The sequence below is a fragment of the Ovis canadensis genome, chromosome 12 (assembly GCF_042477335.2).
Source record: "Ovis canadensis isolate MfBH-ARS-UI-01 breed Bighorn chromosome 12, ARS-UI_OviCan_v2, whole genome shotgun sequence".
Classification (NCBI taxonomy): Eukaryota; Metazoa; Chordata; class Mammalia; order Artiodactyla; family Bovidae; genus Ovis; species Ovis canadensis.
The window spans coordinates 11705924-11724025 of record NC_091256.1 but is presented as its reverse complement, the minus strand read 5'-3'; the positions used below and the strand labels follow the sequence as shown (position 1 = coordinate 11724025).

The 18102-nt window shown below is 52.9% G+C and overlaps 1 protein-coding gene across 18 annotated transcripts in view; it reads right to left on the bottom strand.

The window, feature by feature from the left end:
* The window catches only part of PPFIA4 (PTPRF interacting protein alpha 4), a 53993-nt gene that overhangs the window by 17974 nt on the left and 17917 nt on the right, over positions 1-18102 (bottom strand). For 13 of the 18 annotated variants that reach the window (XR_011247604.1, XR_011247600.1, XR_011247599.1 and 10 more), the window contains exons 3-22: positions 17341-17442; positions 16814-16978; positions 16393-16467; positions 16117-16206; positions 15378-15569; positions 14954-15100; positions 14564-14698; positions 12648-12731; positions 11226-11357; positions 10850-10912; positions 9871-9962; positions 8176-8284; positions 6483-6691; positions 4804-5044; positions 4319-4354; positions 4008-4141; positions 3541-3707; positions 1667-1763; positions 1090-1171; positions 340-540 (exon numbers count right to left, since the gene is read on the bottom strand). Coding sequence is in view for 11 of the 18 variants with exons in the window: in XM_069545118.1 (XP_069401219.1) it covers positions 340-540; positions 1090-1171; positions 1667-1763; positions 3541-3707; positions 4008-4141; positions 4319-4354; positions 4804-5044; positions 6483-6691; positions 8176-8284; positions 9871-9962; positions 10850-10912; positions 11226-11357; positions 12648-12731; positions 14564-14698; positions 14954-15100; positions 15378-15569; positions 16117-16206; positions 16393-16467; positions 16814-16978; positions 17341-17442 (2553 nt within the window). In the remaining 7 variants the exon portion in view is untranslated. The remainder of the gene's footprint in view (positions 1-339; positions 541-1089; positions 1172-1666; positions 1764-3540; positions 3708-4007; positions 4142-4318; positions 4355-4803; positions 5045-6482; positions 6692-8175; positions 8285-9870; positions 9963-10849; positions 10913-11225; positions 11358-12647; positions 12732-14563; positions 14699-14953; positions 15101-15377; positions 15570-16116; positions 16207-16392; positions 16468-16813; positions 16979-17340; positions 17443-18102) is intronic. The other 5 variants (XR_011247602.1, XM_069545116.1, XM_069545122.1 and 2 more) reach the window with 2 other exon arrangements.

Below are 18102 nucleotides of genomic sequence, written 5' to 3'. Positions count from 1 at the left end.
TGGAGAGGTTGGAGGGCCAGAATTTACAAATGCCCTATTCCCTCTGCTTCCCACAAAGGCCCTGTTTGCAAACTCTGCCCAAAGATTTGGAATTCCTGGCAGAGGAAGAATTGGGGAGATGGAGCTCATGGGCGGTATGTGGGAGGCAGAGAATTACACCCACTGAGATCCTGCTGAATCAGTGTTACCACCTCTTGGAGGCCAGGTGGGACCCTTTGTGGGGACAGGAAGTAAGGGGCAGGCCTCAATGCTACCATCTTCCCAATGACCCATGGGAAACTTTGCAGACACTATTCTGGGGCTTTTGAAAATATTCTAGGTGAGGGAGAGGCCACTCACAGTCCTGGAGGTGGGCGGGGCAGAGGGGCTGGTCAGCGACACCATCTCCTGGATGGCCAGCCGGAGCTTGAGCCGGTGCAGGGCATTGCTGATGCCAATTTCTCGCTGGATCTCTGTGTCCGATAGGGCTGACATGATGGCGCCACTCTTGACGTTGGCCCGGCAGGCTGCCACATACCAAGCAGGCATCCCCACCCAGAGCTGCAGATACGAGGCACAGAGGGTAAATTCAGCCCCTTCCTCAAGATCTGGGCTTCACTCAATACTGAGAGGCAATGGTCAGGCCTCATCCATGGTCCCAGAAGAGCAAATGCAGAGCAGAGGAATTTAGACATGTGGAAATGACCATCACCAAATGCTTTTTCTCATTTAACAGGAAACTCTGAGGCCCGGGAAGGTGAAGGGATTTTACCAACACTGCATGGGTGATCAGCTCCTGGGGATAGCTATAGGAAAAGTGAAACCACCTGTGAAAGTCTTAAGGCTCAGTGATGATTAATTCCCAGACTTAGCCACACGAGAGACATCAGAATATAACATCCACTATGTCCTCCAAAGTAACAGGTGTGCATGTCTGGGGAAAGGAGGTGTTGGCTCAGTGCTAGATATGGCACTGTGCACTTCGCAGGGGAAAAACATGCTGGGAAAATTTTAGAAATACCACCCCTTTTCCATAAGGAGTCCTGTCCTTTCTCACGCACCCTTCCCACCAGACCTGAGTAGACTTGGACGCCCTTTGCCCAGGTTTACCTCTAGCCAGGAGACCACAGTAGGGCCGTCCCACTGGGCAAAGGACATTCCTTTTCTCCGGGCATCTTCAAGCAGCTGGTGTCTTTCGGGAAGAACAACAACAGATTCACTAGTCTTTTTTCTTTGTCAACCATGCTTACTCTCAGGGACCATGGGCTCTGCCAAGACGTGGACTCCCACTACCCCAGCTCCTCACCACAGGACTGCCACCTTTGCGCTATGCCTGAAACAGTGTAACACGAAGCCATGAGGAGCTACACCTCTCCATTCCCAGAGGGGAGGGCTTTCAGGTTGTTTGCACATGGCCTGAAACACAGACATTTTAGTTTGCTCTGTCAGAGGTCCCAGGTGCTGGGTCATAGCACACTTGTCTCCTTCTCCCAAAGCACCCGTCTCCTTCTTGCTCAGGTCATCCTAAGAACAATCTCCCAGCCCCCACTTAGACCAGGCCAGCTCAGTTCAGAAAGGGCCTTGCTGGGCTCTGACTGCCTGAGCTCAGCCCCATGGCAGTCCTGGGGGATGAAAGTGAGTGAAGGGCTGGATCCCACCTTGGCAGAGCCTAGCCTGTGCTTCTTACTTCTTCTTCAGCCTCCGGTCCTTTTCTGCCTGGGTTCCCAGCTTGGCAGGCACCATGGGCTCCTGCAGACCGAGCTCAGAATCTGTTAGTAGTACAACTAGAATGGAAGAGACGGCGTATCAGCTAGGTCCTCCGCTTCTCCTCCCAAGGCCTGGGTCAGGACTGGAGAGCAGACCAGCAGGACGCGCCTCAGCATAGGAGAGCCTGTGGGCCTGAGGGGACCACCCATTCTTCCTGGAGCCTCCACACAACATCCCTACAACCCGGCGGTCCCACAGTGGCATCAAGTGGGTCACCCCGAGCCCAAAGAGCCTTCCCATGGGGGCCTCAGCTCTCTACGTGTTTTCCAGCCAGAGGGCTAGAAGTTGTTCCACCCTAACAGCAGCAGAGTCCTAGCAGACCTTGTCCCTCCTCCAGACCAAGCTGCGAAGGAAACTCGGAGAGCCAGAGTGGGCTTTGGGCTCAGCCAGGATTAGCGTGGCCTGGGCTGGGGTGGAGAAACAGGCATGCTCAGACAGGTGTGTCTGGGCCCCTTTCTCAGGGCCACTCACTTGCACAAATCACAAAACGGAACATGCACAGCTCTGTCGTCTTAAGGATCTCCTGAACTGATGCCAGAGTTCATGGCAGGGGCAGCACTGTAGAATTCATTTCAGTCCCAGTCACTCCTCACAAGTATACAGGGGGCAGAGGGTAATCCAGAACTCAATCTGCAATGCTGTTTTAGGTTTAGGTGCCAACATGGTGTGGGGAACGTAGGAAAGCATAAGGCTTCAACACAAGATGCCTCTTGCACTGCCAGAGCTTCTCAGCCCTGGCCCCTCCCATCTGTGGCTGGCTCCATAATGTACTTTACAAGGCCTTTATGAGCTAGCCCCAGCCCAGGATCTAAACCCACCTCTTCCGTTTCTCCCACACCCTTCCCTCCCCACTGTGAAAAGATTCAACTATGTACAAAACTCTCATACCCACCCTCCCCCTCTCACACACAAATGCTTCTTCTTGGCTAATTCCCACTTAGCCTTCAAGCTTCTGCCCAGGTGTTGCCCAGCAGAGAAAGTCACTCTCATCACTCCCACTGCTTCATAACTGACCTCTGAATTCCAGAAGCATGTTGCTACCTTAATATTGTTTTGGAATCATCTCTTTCTGTTTCATTAGAAACTGAACTCCTTGAAGGAATGACTACTGCTCTATGAAGCCTTGCTTACTACAGTAGTTAATAAATGTCTGTTGAGCAAATAACTGGGTAGATGAGGGCAACAAAAGGAGGAAGGGAGGGAAAGGAAGAAAGGAAAGAAGAAACAGGGGAAGGGACAGGAAGACAGCTAACATTTATGGTGCACCTAGCACATGCCAAGCACACACTGGAACTTTATATGATCATAGAGGTGTTAATAATGCTACCCTTGCCCAAGGACTTACTTGACTACAGTGTCTACCAAGTTATGACTAGGCATTAGGATATTTTGAGTCTTGGAGGCAAGATATACTAGGAATTAACAAGTGACTCTCCTAGGAGAAAAAAAACCAAGAAATTTCTCCTGAAAGTCCTGAGCACAGTACACTAGAAAACCTCCAAACTGGAAGAAACCTCAGAGGTCCAACCTCACACTTGATACAGGAAGCCCTTCTACAGTATACCAAATAAACAGCCATTCATCTGATGCCTGACACTTCTCATGGCAGGAACTACCACCTCATGAAGCAGCCCTTCCAGCTATGAAACAGCTCTGACAGAAAACTGCTTCTCTGGAGCGGAATCTCGGTGTCTGTGGCTTCTGCCCGCTGGTCCCTGGCAGAGAAGGCTGGATCCAAGGACACCCTCCTGCTTCTCCCCTACTCACACCCATTTACTAGGGTTAGACAGAGACCATGGCCTGTGGGTCCGTCCCGGCTTGGCTGGATCAGCCTGCCTTTCTCCTTCTTCCCAAACAGGCGGCCGATGGATGATTTGATGCCCTTGCGCTTGGCACCCTTGTGCAAGGAGTCCTGGCTGCTGTTGCTGCTGCTGGGGTTGCTGCCTGGATCCTCCAAAGCACTACAGGATGACAGCCAGGACGGGGTGGGGTGAAAAGAAACAGACGTAAATTACAGCATGAGAGACAGGAGCTAGGTTTCAGGAAGAACCCACAGTAAGTGTCAGAGTTGAAAGGGTAAGGGGGCATGATCAGAGCATGGGACCAAAAGAGACATGGAAATGTCCTTCTCTCATGGTGTTTCAAAGAGAAGTGAGATGTTCAGACACCTGGGATAGGTGAGATTCAGCCTGTTCAGAGGCAGAGAGGGATGAGGTAAACTCGGGGAGGGAGAGGCTTGAGATGGGGTCTGCTCCATTTACCTCTTGCCTTCTTCCTGGCTCAGGGCTGGGTGGCCAAGCTTTTCTAGCTGCAGTGTCCTGGGTGAGGAAGGAGGAGAAGTCTCACATTTTATGGTGGCTTTATCCTCTCGGTTCTCTTCCCAAGACACTGGTGACTGAACAGACAGTGGAGCCGTCAGGGGGTAGAGAGAGCGATCGGGGGCTTGCTGACCCAGCCCAGACAGGCCTCTCAGAGCTCAGACTCAGACTCAAGGGCCCGTGGGGGAGAAGTTGAAAGGGAAAGGCGGGGGAAAATTAACCTGTTAGTACCTGGGTCATCAGGCAGCACTCACCAGCAGCTTCCTCCTATGCTTTCTTAAGTCACTGGGCTGGAAAAGAGAGTGACAGGTGAGCTTGGACTCACCTTTTGGATGCTTGAACATCTACCCTAAGGGGAACCCAGTGGTCTTAGGATGAGAAGATAGAACTCAGCGCCTTATACAGGCCTGAAGAGAATATCACAGCAAAACAAACCAACAAAACACTGGCTTGAAAAAAAATAAATCAGGGCTTCCTCTGAAAGAGAGAAAGACGTGTGGGCGCTGGGTGAATTTCTTAAGCATTACCCAAGGGGAGAGGGCAAGAAAGTAACCACGTAGCTCTTTCCAAACCCAGAAGGCTGTGCTGGTAACCTGGCATGCCAAGGTCTATACACATCATAAGAAGAAAATGCTGTGCCCCAACTGACAGTGAGCCCTGCAGTCAACCCCCCTCGGTCAACCCTGAAGCAGAGCCTAGTGATGACAAGGTTGTTCATCAACTGCTCTGAGTCTCTCACCAAGGTCATGACCCCCATCCGGTCCAGGTCCTGGGCAGCACTTCGGGAGGTAAGCTTAGGTGTGGCACGGCCGCTGAGTGGAAGGGATGCACTGGCCAGGGACAGGGCGGTCAGAGAGGTGGGGATGGAACCTCGTTTGTGCAGCTGGGTCAGGTCTAGGGCCTCCATGCTGCCACTAGTCACTCGAGTTTCCAGCTCCTCAGCACGGAGCTCTGTGGACTCCTTCTCTTCCTGGATCATCCTGGGAGGCAGGCAAAATCGGGCCTCACTGTTAGCCAGAGAGGACTAGCAGGAGGCATGTGTGGGCACTGCTTGAGTCACCATCCAGTGACCCAGGGTAGAAGGCGATGCTCAGGTGTATCCCAGTGTTTGGGGGCATTGCAGGGACATAAAAGGCCTTGTGAGCATAGCTGGTTCTATCCCACTACAGCTTAGCAATTTTCTGTCTTGTTAACTGGCCTAACGTAACAAAACTCCCTAGTTTAACAAAAGCAGTTTGCAAGGAAAGGAGGCAAGTCCGTCAGTGGAATATGAAACTATAAAACTATAGTTTTATAAACTATATAAAACTATAAAAATATATCCAATGTCAGGAAGGTCTAAGTCAGTAGTTCTCAAACACAGAACCTTTAATTGATGCTGATCCCTGATGGAATGTTCCCTGTTCCACAGAAAAATTAGAATAATAGTGATAATGTTATGTGTATGGGGGAGGCACTCAGAAATGTGTGTATGCACACTCATACACACACACACATATATAATGATGCCAACTGTCCTTTAGAAGCAGGACCTATCTTAATTCTCAGAGCATATCTTTCCAACTTTAGGGATGTTAAAATATCCTGTCTTTGATAGAATGGTTATGATAGGAAATGGTAATTATCTTTACTATTTCATTTTGCAGAATGAAAGTCGGCAGTACTATGTTAGTACCCTTCTGTGTGTATGTGTGTGTGTGTGTGTGTGTGTGTGTGTGTCTATGCAGTATTTTCTTTTTAGCTCGTCTGTGAAATCCAAAAGTGTGGGAACCACTGAACCAGATGACCCCTACAGCCCTGTAAAGCGTGGATGTTCTCTGCTTTGGACTTTCCTTTGCCATTTGCCACAAACATTAATAAACTCTCTATAAAAATGGAGTAAAGTGCAGATCTTGATAACATTCCCTGCCAGTGGTTTCTGTCTGATGCTTCATTAGGGATGGACGGCATGACACAGTGCACGGAGTTTAGAAAATTTTGAATCCTGGCTCTGCCACTTAGCGCACTGCTTTGGGCAAATCATTTAATCTACCTGATTTGTTTCCTTGTCTGTAAAATGGAAGTAATGCTGTCTCCTCCAGTGACTGTGATAAGACTGACAAAAGATCTCACCCTGAGTCGGCCTCAGTATGTGGGCAGTACACAAAAGTGGTTGTGTTTAGCTGTAGGAGGTCAGGAACACAGCCTCCAAAGACCTGGGAGGAAAAATGAAGCCTGAGAAGTCAAGCTGAGGTCCTGCCCCTCTCCATCAGCGTTGCGCCAGAACCTTGCCTGATCCCCACACAGGGTCCCTAGATGGCACTCAAGGTGCAGCTGTAAGAGACAAGCAAACACATACAGAATCCCTCCTGCAGTGCTCAAACACGAAGGGCCGCTGTCCTTCAAGGAACCTCCCAGGCCCTCCCCCCCTGCCCTAACCTGATCTCCTCGTTGATAGCATCCAGCTGCTCCTGCAGCATCATGGCCAGGGTCTGGGCGTCTGAGCGGCTGCTGGGGGAGACAACGTCCATGGAGCCCAGCAGACCCCCTGGTTCATCCTCATCCACATCAGAGCTCTCACGGTCACTGTCAAAGGCAGGGGTGGCTGTCGGGACCAGCACCTCAGGCAGTGGGGATGGCTCCCAGTCCTTAGCAGAGAAGGACAGAGAGGTGGGTAACATGCACTGATGGCTGAGAAGCAGGACCCTCCCCACCTACAGCAGAAGCACTGACATCTCCCGGGAGGCTGTGAGAAACGCTAAATCTCAGGTACCATCCCAGACCTACTAATTCAGAATCTGCCTTTTAACAAAACTCCTGGATAACTTACTTGTATGTTAAAGTAAGAAACACTACCCAAACTCAAGGAGGCAGACAGCAGGATAGTTAGGAACAGATTCCAGAAATTGCCTTGCTTTGAATGCTGGCTCCACCAAGTCCCAGCTATGAAAGAGCTGTTTAACCTCTCTGTGCCTCAGTTTCTTCATCTGTAAAGTGGGGACAGTAACAGTATCTACTTCATAGTTAGCTCTGAGGATTAAACTAGGAAATGCATGTAAGGCACTTAGCACAGTGTCTGGCACCAAGTAAGTATTATATAAAGTCTATCCATTTCTATGCACACAAAAGGTAAAGGGAACAAGAGAAAACCAAGCAGGCCTAACTGTCTTCTGTCTCACGGACTTTCAGCACATTACAGAACCCTCTGGTGAACCCTCAGAGGAGGCAGCTTCTCAGAACCTCTTTGGTAGACAAAGGCCTAGAAGTGCAAAGAGCACAGAACTGGGCTGGGAGAGTGAGATCAGGGGAAGAAAAGGGAAGAGCCCATCTCTAACTCTATCTTCTGTGTCCCAACCCCCCCCAGGGGTCTTTTCTCACTCCTGCAGTCTTGAGACTGAGCTCCTGGGCAGCTGCTGTGTTGTTATAAACAGGAGGAGGACAAGAAGAGAGGGGAGAGAGAAAAAGAGGGGTTTTCCTAAGGGTGGAGATGAATCCTTCCCCATCAGATAAGAGTTCCCTCCTTCTTTACCTCTATCTTCTAGCGCCCTAGAGCATGTAGGGAACCTGCGTTCAAGACAGAGCATGGTTAACAATTACGGGGCTAGGAAGGAATCAGACTTCCCCAAAAGACTGAAGTCAGTCCTTTTCTGCCCCTAATCTTTCCTGTGTCCTCTCAGCTTCCTAGGCAGACCCCACAGAAACTACACACTTCTCAGGAAACTGCAGGAGCCATCCCAAGGGTCAGTTAATCTGTTATCCCACCCTCACCTCCCCCATAAACCACAGCTTTTGTTTCAGAGAACTTGCCAATTCCATCTTGGCCCTACTTCCCCCACCCCCACCACTGAAACACCCAGGCACACGTGCACAGGCTTCAGCAGGGCCTCAGGGACTGGCTGGCCACCCACCAGCCCCTACCTCTTGCCTATCAGGAGGTCAAGGCGAAACACAGCTGTTGTAGCTGATGACGGCCTTAACCCCGAGGCTGCAGCTGTCACTGACATGGGGGAGGGTAGGGGGAGGTTGTGCACCACACACCAGCTGTCTGTGAAACCAGAGCCAGACACGTGGCTGAACTGACCCCAAATTCCCCTGGGGAGACCCATCCACACTCAACTCTCCACCCCCTCACCTTGGCAGACTGTTCCCGCCGTGCTGAGTAACAACGATGCAGACCTTGAGATGCGTGGGCAGTTGTGCTCATGGAGAACCGCACATCCGTTGCACTGCCCGTGTATGCCCTTGAGTGGTGGATGGGGGAGAAAAGGTGAGCCCTGAGGTCTGACAGCCCCAGCTCATACTCACTGGCCCCAAAGAGTTAAGGGATCTTCAGCTTGGAGAAAAAGACCTGACTTTTGTAAATGATTTAAAGGTTTCCATGTAAACAAGAGATTAGGTTTATTCTCTGGTGCTTCAGGAATGAGAATGATCCAGGTGAGTAAGTTCTAGGCAGGTAGCTTTTCATTTAGTATAAGAAGAACCTTTAAACAGTACACAAGGCATCTGGAGGGAGAGGGGAGTTCCTGCTTATCCCCACCACCACTTTTCCCCGCAACTCAGTTCCGGCTCTATGATGGGGTCAGTACTTCTATAGGCAAAGCCAAGAATCCTCAGTCACTAAGGAAAGCAATGCCAAATAGCTTGGTGTGCTCCGGGCTATGTCTTCTTGATTGGGGTAGGGGGTTGGTCCCTTCTGAGCATCCTACCGGAACGGAGGAGTAGGAGGAATTCCAACTACCATTTCCTGTCTCTATTCTCTGCTTCTCTCCATATGAGCTCTGTAGCACAGTCGTGCCCAACTCTTTGTGACCCCATAGACTGTAGCCTACCAGGCTCCACTGTCCATAGAATTTTCCAGGCAAGAACACTGGATTGGGTTGCCATTTCTTTCTCCAGGGGATCTTCTAGACCCAGGAATCGAACTTGCATCTCCTGCATTGGCAGGCTGATTCTTTACCCACTGTGCCACCTGGGAAGATGCTTCTCTCCATACTTCTATACAATAATTCCTAATAAACTTGAAATTGATACCCAAGTGTCTACCACCCTAGAAACCTACAGACTTCTCTTCAACATCTCTTTTCCTAATATGTCCTATGCTGCCCCTCTGCACATATATATACACACAGTTACTTTTACCTCTCTTCAAAAAAACTGATCCCTATTTCCCTGATACAAGAGCATGACCATAGGGAACCTTATGAGTTCTGATCTAAGACATTTTGGTTTATACAGAATATATCCAGAAGCCATGAACCTTGAGTAGCATCATCCATTTCAGTCTCCTCAATCATCACCCTGCCTCTCTAGGCAGAGAACTGAGTGCAGGCTTGACGTCTGAGTTCAATACCAAATGCTTCAGAAAATACGAATAAAACCCCAGAAGTCCCCTAAAACATGGGCCTAATTCCAGCATTATGTTCAGAGCCCTAAGTAAGTTATCTCAAAAGAACTAGAGTGAACCAGATACTCCCCATGAGCAGGCCCTATTGGACACAGGTGGGCATGTAATTCAGTAGACCCCTCTCAACAGCATGCCCTCTATCAAGGAAGCAGGAATCATGCCCTATGTTCCACGACAGTGGGGAAGAATCATACTGTGGTTTATTAGCTCTCAGCATCCCTCAGAGGACAGGTGCTCCCTTCTAAACTGCCCAAGAAAGCTGAATGACTTCACCAAGTTTTCTAAACCTCAGTGTTCCACCCTGAATAGGAGGAGGACCCTGAGGTCCTGAGCAGTCTTTTGTTGGGAGGAAGTCTCCTCCCCCAGGGTCCATCCAGGGCCATCCAGGACCCCGTCCCAGCGTGCCTGGCCTCCTGAGCATACCTGGAGTGGATGCCATCCACAAATGGTCCTCCTTGACCCTTCAGTTGGTCCACCTCTTGGCGCAGTTTCTCAATCTCTTCAGACAGGCGGCCCTGTGCCAGGCAGACACACAGTAGGGATAGGGGCAAGGGAAGGGAAGAAAGGGGATAAAAGGACACAGAGAACAGCAGAGTTGGGGAGAAGCAGAAGAATGCACTGCAAAGTCCAAACCCAGGGGCCCAAGGCCAAGACCACAGATGACACCAGAAGAGAAGAGGTCCAGCTGGAAAACGAGTCGAAGGGTTGGTAGGGCAGGGCCAGAAGAGAGCTCTGTTTGGAAGGACTCGAGCAGAACACGTCTGCTGAGCCCTCCCTGCCGACAAAGGCATGGCACATAAGGCCGGGTAGCAGAGGGGTCCGCAGTGAACTCCTAGGCCTCACAGACATTGCTGGGGCACACACAGCGGTAATCCTCCTCAGACCACCAGAAAGCGAGAGCCTCCCCAGGTTTGCGTGCATGCATGCTCCGTTACTTCAGTCATGCCCAACTCTTTGCAACCATGTGGACTATAGCCTGGGAGGCTCCTCTGTCCATAGAATTCTCCAGATAAGAATCCTGGAGTGGGGTGCCCTTCTCCAGGGGATCTTCACCCAGGGACTGAACCCGTCTCATGTCCCCTGCATTGGCAGGTGGGTTCTTTACCACAAGCACCACCTGGGAAGCCCCACCCAATCATGTCAAGTCCGTCACTGGGCCCTGTCTCTGCTACCCACTCTCTGCCCTAAGCTTATGGCTCAGTTTCTTCTTTACAGGTGGGTGGTGATACATCCACTGTGACAGCCTTTAGTGAGGATTAGTGGGCTAACATGTGAACATGGACTAACAAACTGGCTAGCACAGTACTGGGTTTGAGAGCAGCTACATGAAACACAGGTGTGTTCTTCCTGCACAGCAAGCTCAGCCCTCCCAGGCTGGCACGGCTGGCCAACAACTGGGTACCTTGTGATGGTGCTGCTCTTCAATCTGTCGCTGGGAGGTCTCCAGCTCTTGGATCAACGTGTTCTGGGGGAGAACAGCTGTGAGCCAAGGAGCCTCCCTCTCCCCGTTCTGACTCCAACTCCAGCTCTGGCCACGCTGTCCTCTCCAAGGACCAGCTGCGCTCAGCCTGCTCCCTAGTTCAGCCGCCCCTTGCCCACCCGATCTCCAAACCACCACCCCCACCCCCTAGCTGCTCTTTGCCTTCTCTGTCCACAGCCCACTGATGCAGCCCCATCCCACCTGCTCAGGGGGCTCCCCCCAGGCCTTTGCCCCCCTACCCATTTCCACCAGCTCTGTTCCTCCCAGTAACCTGACCATGAACAGCTGTCCACAGTACCTTCTCCTCCAGGGCCGCCATGCGCTCCCTGAGGTGGAGCTGCAGGCGCTCCTTCGCCTCAATAAGCAGCCGGTCCACCGTGTCTGACAGGCGCTTGTTGTGGGCTTCATTCATCCTCTCCTGCTGGAGCACCTGCAAATGCAGCCCACCTCACAGCAGGTCCCCGCGGCCCTCCCTCCACAGTCCCAGCCTCACAGGAGGCCCCCGCGGCCCTCCCTTCACAGTCCCAGCCTCACAGGAGGCCTCCGTGGCCCTGCCTCCACAGTCCCAGTATCACAGGAAGCCCCCAGGGCCCTCCCTTCACAGTCCCAGCCTCACAGGTCCCCGCGGCCCTCCCGCTACAATCCAAGCCTCACAGGAGGCCCCGCGGCCCTCCCAAAAAGTCACAGCCTCACAGGAGGCCCCTGCGGCCCTCCCTCCACAGTCCTAGCCTCACAGGAGGCCTCCGTGGTCCTGCCTCCACAGTCCCAGCCTCAGAGGAGGCCCCCGCGGCCCTGCCTCCACAGTCCCAGCCTCACAGGAGGTCGCCGTGGCCCTCCCTCCACAGTCACAGCCTCACAGGCCCCTGCGGCCCTCCCGCCACAGTTCTAGCCTCACAGCAGGTCCCCACGGCCCTCCGTCCACAGTCGCAGCCTCACAGGAGGCCTCCGTGGTCTTGCCTCCACAGTCCCAGCCTCACAGGAGGCCCCTGCAGCTCTCCCTCCACAGTGCCAGCCTCACAGGAGGTCCCCACCGCCCTCCGTCCACAGTCCCAGCCTCACAGGAGGGCCCCGCGGCCCTCCCTCCACAGTCCCAGCGTCACAGGAGGCCCCGTGGCCCGCCGTCCACAGTCCCAGCCTTACAGGCCCCGGCGGCCCTCCCTTCACAGTCTCAGCCTCACAGGAGGCCCCTGCGGCCCTCCCTCCACAGTCCCAGCCTCACAGGCCCCTGCGGCCCTCCCTCCACAGTCCCAGCCTCACAGGAGGCCCCCGCAGCCCTCCCGCCACAACCAGGGACTCACAGGAGGCCCCGCGGCCCTCCCTCCACAGTCACAGCCTCACAGGCCCCCGCGGCCCTCCCTCCACAGTCCCAGCCTCACAGGAGGCCTCCGCGGCCCTCCGTCCACAGTCCCAGCCTCACAGGAGGCCTCCGCGGCCCTCCGTCCACAATCCCAGCCTCACTGGCCCCCTGGGCCCGCCCTCCACACATCCAGGAAAGCACCTGTTCCTACTGTGGTTATGTGCCCACCTGGCCACTTCCAGCCTCTGGGGGCCCTCTCTCCAGTGCTCCTGCCCATGCCCTCAGCTCCTCCATGTGTCCGTCTCTGTCCTAGTTAGGTCCTTGTCCAGGTCCCAGTCTCCTCCTTTCCCTGTTCACAGACCACCCTGCGGTGCCACCGTGGGGCAGAGAGGGACACCAAAAAGTCCTGTCTGGTGCTCTCACCCGCGCCAGCTCTTGGTTCTTCTCCTCCAGCTGTCCCTCCAGCTGTCGGAGGTGCTCCTCAGTGCTGCCACGTCGCTCTTCAGCCTGGACGTAGGGATGGGTCAGTGTGGCTTGTCGATCACCCTTCCTCCTGCTCACACCTCGCATCCCACGCTCCCAGGTGCCACAGCAGCCTTTGGGAGTTAGGGCCTCAGGGAAAAGTAAAGCCAAGCTCTCCACTTACCACAGCAGAGCATTCCGTCCCCACCACTGCCACCATTCCCACGTACCCCGACCCCTGCCGGAGTCCCCCACCCACACCTCCTCCTTCCCGCTCAGGGCTAGCCTTGCACTATCTCAGAGCTGGCAGCTCAAGAGACTGTAAATTCTCATGCTTCCAGAAAGAATGCCACTTGAAAGTATGAGCTGCCATAAATCTCTGTGCCTCTAGATAGGAGCACGGACTCCAGCCAGAGTTCAAATCCTGGCTCCCTCCCGTCCCAGCTGTGTGACGTTGGGCAAGTTACTGAACCTCTATGAGCCTTTGTCTCCTCCATTGTGATAATAGTATCTATGCCTTTTGCAAGGACCAAAGGTCATAATCCACGGTAAACACTTAGGACTCAATAAGTAGCCAACAAATGCTAGCCACGGTGATTACTTTCGCTGTTAAACCAGCCCTGGTAGAGTGGTCTTCCCTTCTGTTCACACATCGTCAAAGATGGGGACCTCACTGTTTCTTTTGACAGGTATTAAATATTATTACACATCTTTTAGTCAGGAAATCCCTTCTAAAAGTCCTTCTACAATGAATTCCTGAACACATTAATCACTCCAGTCCAGCCCTTCTGGTCAGTTTTGGGAGTGATGAAACCTGACTGCTCAGCACCGCACACACAATGTCTTCTGCTGGACTTTAAACTCTGTTCTTCATTCCTAGGAGATGATTCCTGAAAGGCTTAGAGATCACCAAGTTCAATCCCATCATTACAGAGATGATGACTTCATCACAGAGATAAAGACAGAGACACCCAACTAGGGAGGAAGTGACTTTTCCCAGGTCACAGAGCCAGTCAGTGGCAGAAGTAAACCTGGGCCTGTGTGTGTGAGGCACAGCCAGGCTGGAGGCTCCTTCTGCAGAGCTCCCAAGCTGCCACACTGGCACAACGGCGAGCCTCTCACCTCCAGAGGTCTAGGGTCTGATGCTTACTAAATATTGGTTTCCTTCTCTTCGCTGCTTGAGGGAGTAGCTATGGTGATCCCACATGGGGCACCCCTGAAAGTCTCTCCCACTGTAAACACTCCTAAATTCTTCTGATTAAGCCACCACATGTCCATGCATCTACACAGCTCTTCCAGACCTAGGATGTTTTTAGCCATACACCTCCATAAAGTTAACTATCCTTTGGGTAAAATTATATTCCCTTTCATTTGTCCAAAAGTTGCAGCCTTCAAACAGCCAGAGGTGGTCCCAAGATCTAGAACGCTTCAATCTGACAAAAAATGAAATGCTTAGTCTAAACTCCCAGCCCCTTCAGAGATGTATAAACTCTGATCATATCTCCTCTCAAATTTCACTTTTCCAGAAATCAAAGTCCTATTTTTCCTACTTCAGATTCCCCAAAAAAGAAGTATTACTATTAATCATAATGGTATAAATAATAATAAAAATAGTCTGCATTGACACAGTTTTTCTACTTCTTAAAGTACTCTTTATGTTCCCTCATGGGGCTCACATCCCTGTGGAGGGATAAGGGCAGGGGTTACTCTTCCATCTGACAGAGACAAGAGAGTGTGCTTCCTGGAGCCATGCAATGAGCAGCAGCTTCCTAGCCCCAGCCCATCACACCTCCCCCTCTCTCCACCCACTGCCCGGCTCCAGGAGAGCTCAAGCAGCAGCGGTCAGAGGCAGATTCCCAGGCCCGCAGTCCACTTGCCTTGGTGAGGGCCGCAACTCTTTGGGCCAGCTCAGCCTCCACTTCTGGCAGCGTCTCGGCCTTACGCATCGTCTGCTGAAGTTTCTGCTCGGCTACCTCCAGTAGCTCCTGCAGATATCGGGCTTTCTCCTCACACTAGCAGAGTGAGGGGTGGGAAGGAGAGTCAACAGGGAGTACTGAAGCGTCCCCTACCCCCTGCTTCAGGACAGAGCAGGTGACAGGCCAGGGGTCATCTTCGTTCCTGGTTACCCAAAGACACCTGACTTCTCTCTCCCAAAGTGGCCTGCTGTACTTCAGAGGCTCTTGGGCCACCAAGGGAAGGGTCAAGCATGATCTTCAGGACCACCAGGGTCGAGTACAATGCCCCCAAACACCAAATGCAGGAGTTACCTGGCGATGCAAGGATTCCTTATTGGCCAGCTCATTCTCCAGTTTGTCGTTGAGGTCATGGACTGATGTAGCCTCACGCTGAACAGCCAGGTAGCGCTTCTCCAGGGTGGTGATCCGCTCCTCCATGTCCTCCTTCTGGGCTAGAGCCTGAGCAGGAGAGGAGAGGGTGCCGGGAAGGCCATGAGCCTCTTCCCGCCCCCACAGCAGAACGGCTGTGCCTCCTCCACACTCCCCTACCAGTTTCTGACCCTGACCCATCCCTGCCACCACTCCTCCCCACACAGGAGCCCCCCAAGCAATCAGTCTCACATTCCTCGGCCCTCGCTTGGCCCTCCCTCAATATCCAGGACATCCAACAGCTGCCTTCCTAAGTGCCAAAGGCCCGCACCCAGAAAGACAGCGTCAGGCCCAGGCCCCTGCTCACTTCCCGGAGGTCCCGCTGGTGTTTGCTGCTCAGTTCCTCCGACTTGATGAGGTCCCGGCGGGCTGTTCCCAGGTCCTCCTCCAGTTCAGCCACAGTTGTTGTCAGGGTGACCAGTCGCTCCCGGGCCTGGCTCAACTCAAAGTTCTGCTTCTCCAGAAGCTCCTGCAGCTCCTCAACCTGGCCCGAGTCCTCCTCCAGAGACAGGGAGCTCTCAGTCAGCCGTCAGGCACCCCCTCCCTGCCCTGCCCCGGGGAGAGGGGCGGAGGGACAGTACATCCAGAGCAGGCCACAGCTCTGCCCCAGCTCTAGAGCACATGTCTGGGAACACCCTTCATCCTCTGAGCTCCAGGACCTCACGCCAAACAACAATCAAACACCCTCACTCTCCTGTGTCTCTCTTGAAAAACAATCATTTCTAATTTTACCTGCTATTTCAGTCTCTTGTAACCTAGAGAGGGCCATGACTAGGGGAACAGAGGCTCAGAAAGAGAAGTGATCTCTTAGATGGCTCCTAACAATTCAGTTACATGCGTATCAGTGTACATACTGGGCACTAAAAGAAAAACCTGCGGATTTCTTTGGAGATGGGGTAAGGGGAAGAAGGAGAGAGAGATGATAATCTTGGAGAAAGCTCCAAATTTAATTCAAGCAGTGGCTCTACTGCATGAAGGCAGGGCAGGGCCCATGCCCCCTGTCTGGGGTAAGACGTGCCCTCTCTGTGCAGCTCCCCGTGACCCACCTTCCACAGGCTTTTTGGTCCCAGCTCCACAGTCCCCTCATCTTCAGCCACTCCATCCCGAACCCCTGACCCCTGCTGTAGGGAAGACACCTGCGGGGAGTCAAAGAGAAGGGAACCTTCTAGACCTTCCAAATCACCCACTTCCAAGAGAGAGACGCCTCCTGTTAGCTAACAATCTCCAGCTAAGACAGGAGCGAAAAGTCTGATGAGGACTGGAGTCGGAAACAGGTGTAACCCAGCCATGGCTTCCAGGTGAAAAGAGGGAAGATAGCTTACCTGCTGGTGGGCACACACCAGCTGTTCCTCCAAAGTGGTCACTCTCTCAAGGGCAGCCCGGAGCCGCTCTCGCACCTGCCCAAGGTAAGGGGAGATGGAGAAAGAAACAGAGACCCTCTGGACTTGAGCTGGAGAAGCCTGGGCTTGGTCTATCATCGCTGAGCATGAGGCAAAGAGAAAGACCTATCAAAAGGCAAATTTTGAGAGGGCACCTAATAGAAGGACCTGGAAATTGGACTAACGGTAGGAGTAAGCCAGTTAGGAAGCTAGGCGGCAGTTTTCCCTAAACAGAGGATACAGAAATCTCAGAGAAAGGATGCATGGAGGCTCCAGGGAAGAGACTGGGGGTGGACCAGACTGTATTGTATTGTATCCACGGTTGGACGGGGGATGGATGCAGGCTGTTGGCTAGCCTAGGTACCTTCTCATCCAGGGCCTTGTGGTGCTCAAACAGTGACTTGAGAGCCTTCAGCACCTCCACCTCACTGGAAACCCCTGATGGTGACTGAGCCTGACGCTTCACCACAGTCATCCTTAGTGACCGCTCATGGCGGGACACCAGGCACTCCAGATGTTCCAGAAGCAACTGGCAGAGAGAAGGCAAGGGTGCAAGGAAGGACTGTGAGCCTACGCCCCAGAGGCTATAAGCACGGTCCACACAAACACCCAGCAAACCCAAGTCCTGCCGTGTGTACCACTGTTGGAATGCTGCAATACTCCCATGCGGGTAAATGCACGCTGCCCAAGCCTCTCTCTCAAGACCCTGACTTTCCCACGATCCCCTAAGTAGAGGCGACAAGCCTAGGACTCATGGCTGAACACACTGACTATCAGCCCCGAAGACAAGGCAAGAGGAGGCGAGGATGCGGCTGGGCGTGCTGGCCATGCTCCCTTGGTTATATACCCCACCCCCCAAAGCACAAACACACACCAGGTCACCCCACTCACCCTCGTGTTATTCCGCTCTGCTTTCAGCTCTGATATCTCTTCCTCTCTCTCTAGAAGCTGCTCCCGACACATACTCAGCTCCCGGGTTAAGGTGGTAAATTCCTGTAAATCCCCAAGCCCCCTCAGTGCTTGAGGATCCACCACTTACACAGTATCCTGCACGCCCAAGTCAGTGAGTGGTGGGATCCTGTCACTTGGCCCTTACTTCCACCAACTGTCCCCAGAAAAATCCCTACCCATCCACATGTGCTTAGTCGCTCAGTCGTGTTTGACTCTTTGCGATCCCATGGACTGTAGCCCGCCAGGCTCCTCTGTCCATGGGGATTCTCTAGGCAAGAATACTGGAGTAGGTTGCCATGCCCTCCTCCAGGGGATCTTCCCGACCCAGGGATCAAAACCAGGTCTCCCACATTGCAGGTGGATTCTTTCCTGCCTGAGCCACCAGGGAAGCCCAAGAATACTGGAGTGGGTAGCCTATCCCTTCTCCAGGGGCTCTTCCTGACCCAGGAATCAAACTGGGGTCTCCTGCATTGCTGGTGAATGCTTTACCAGCTGAGCCACAGGGAAGCCCTATCCATCCATACTATTAGCATATGTTTCTCCAGAGGGGAGAAGCATTCCAAGTACACGCAAGGGAATACAGTTGGATATGACAGTGAGAAAGTCACCAAGTGTGCTCTGTGATTCCTTCCTCCTCCAGCCACCAATATTACCTGATTATGCCCCCTCTCCCATTTTGCATTTCTGTTTCTCCAACAATCC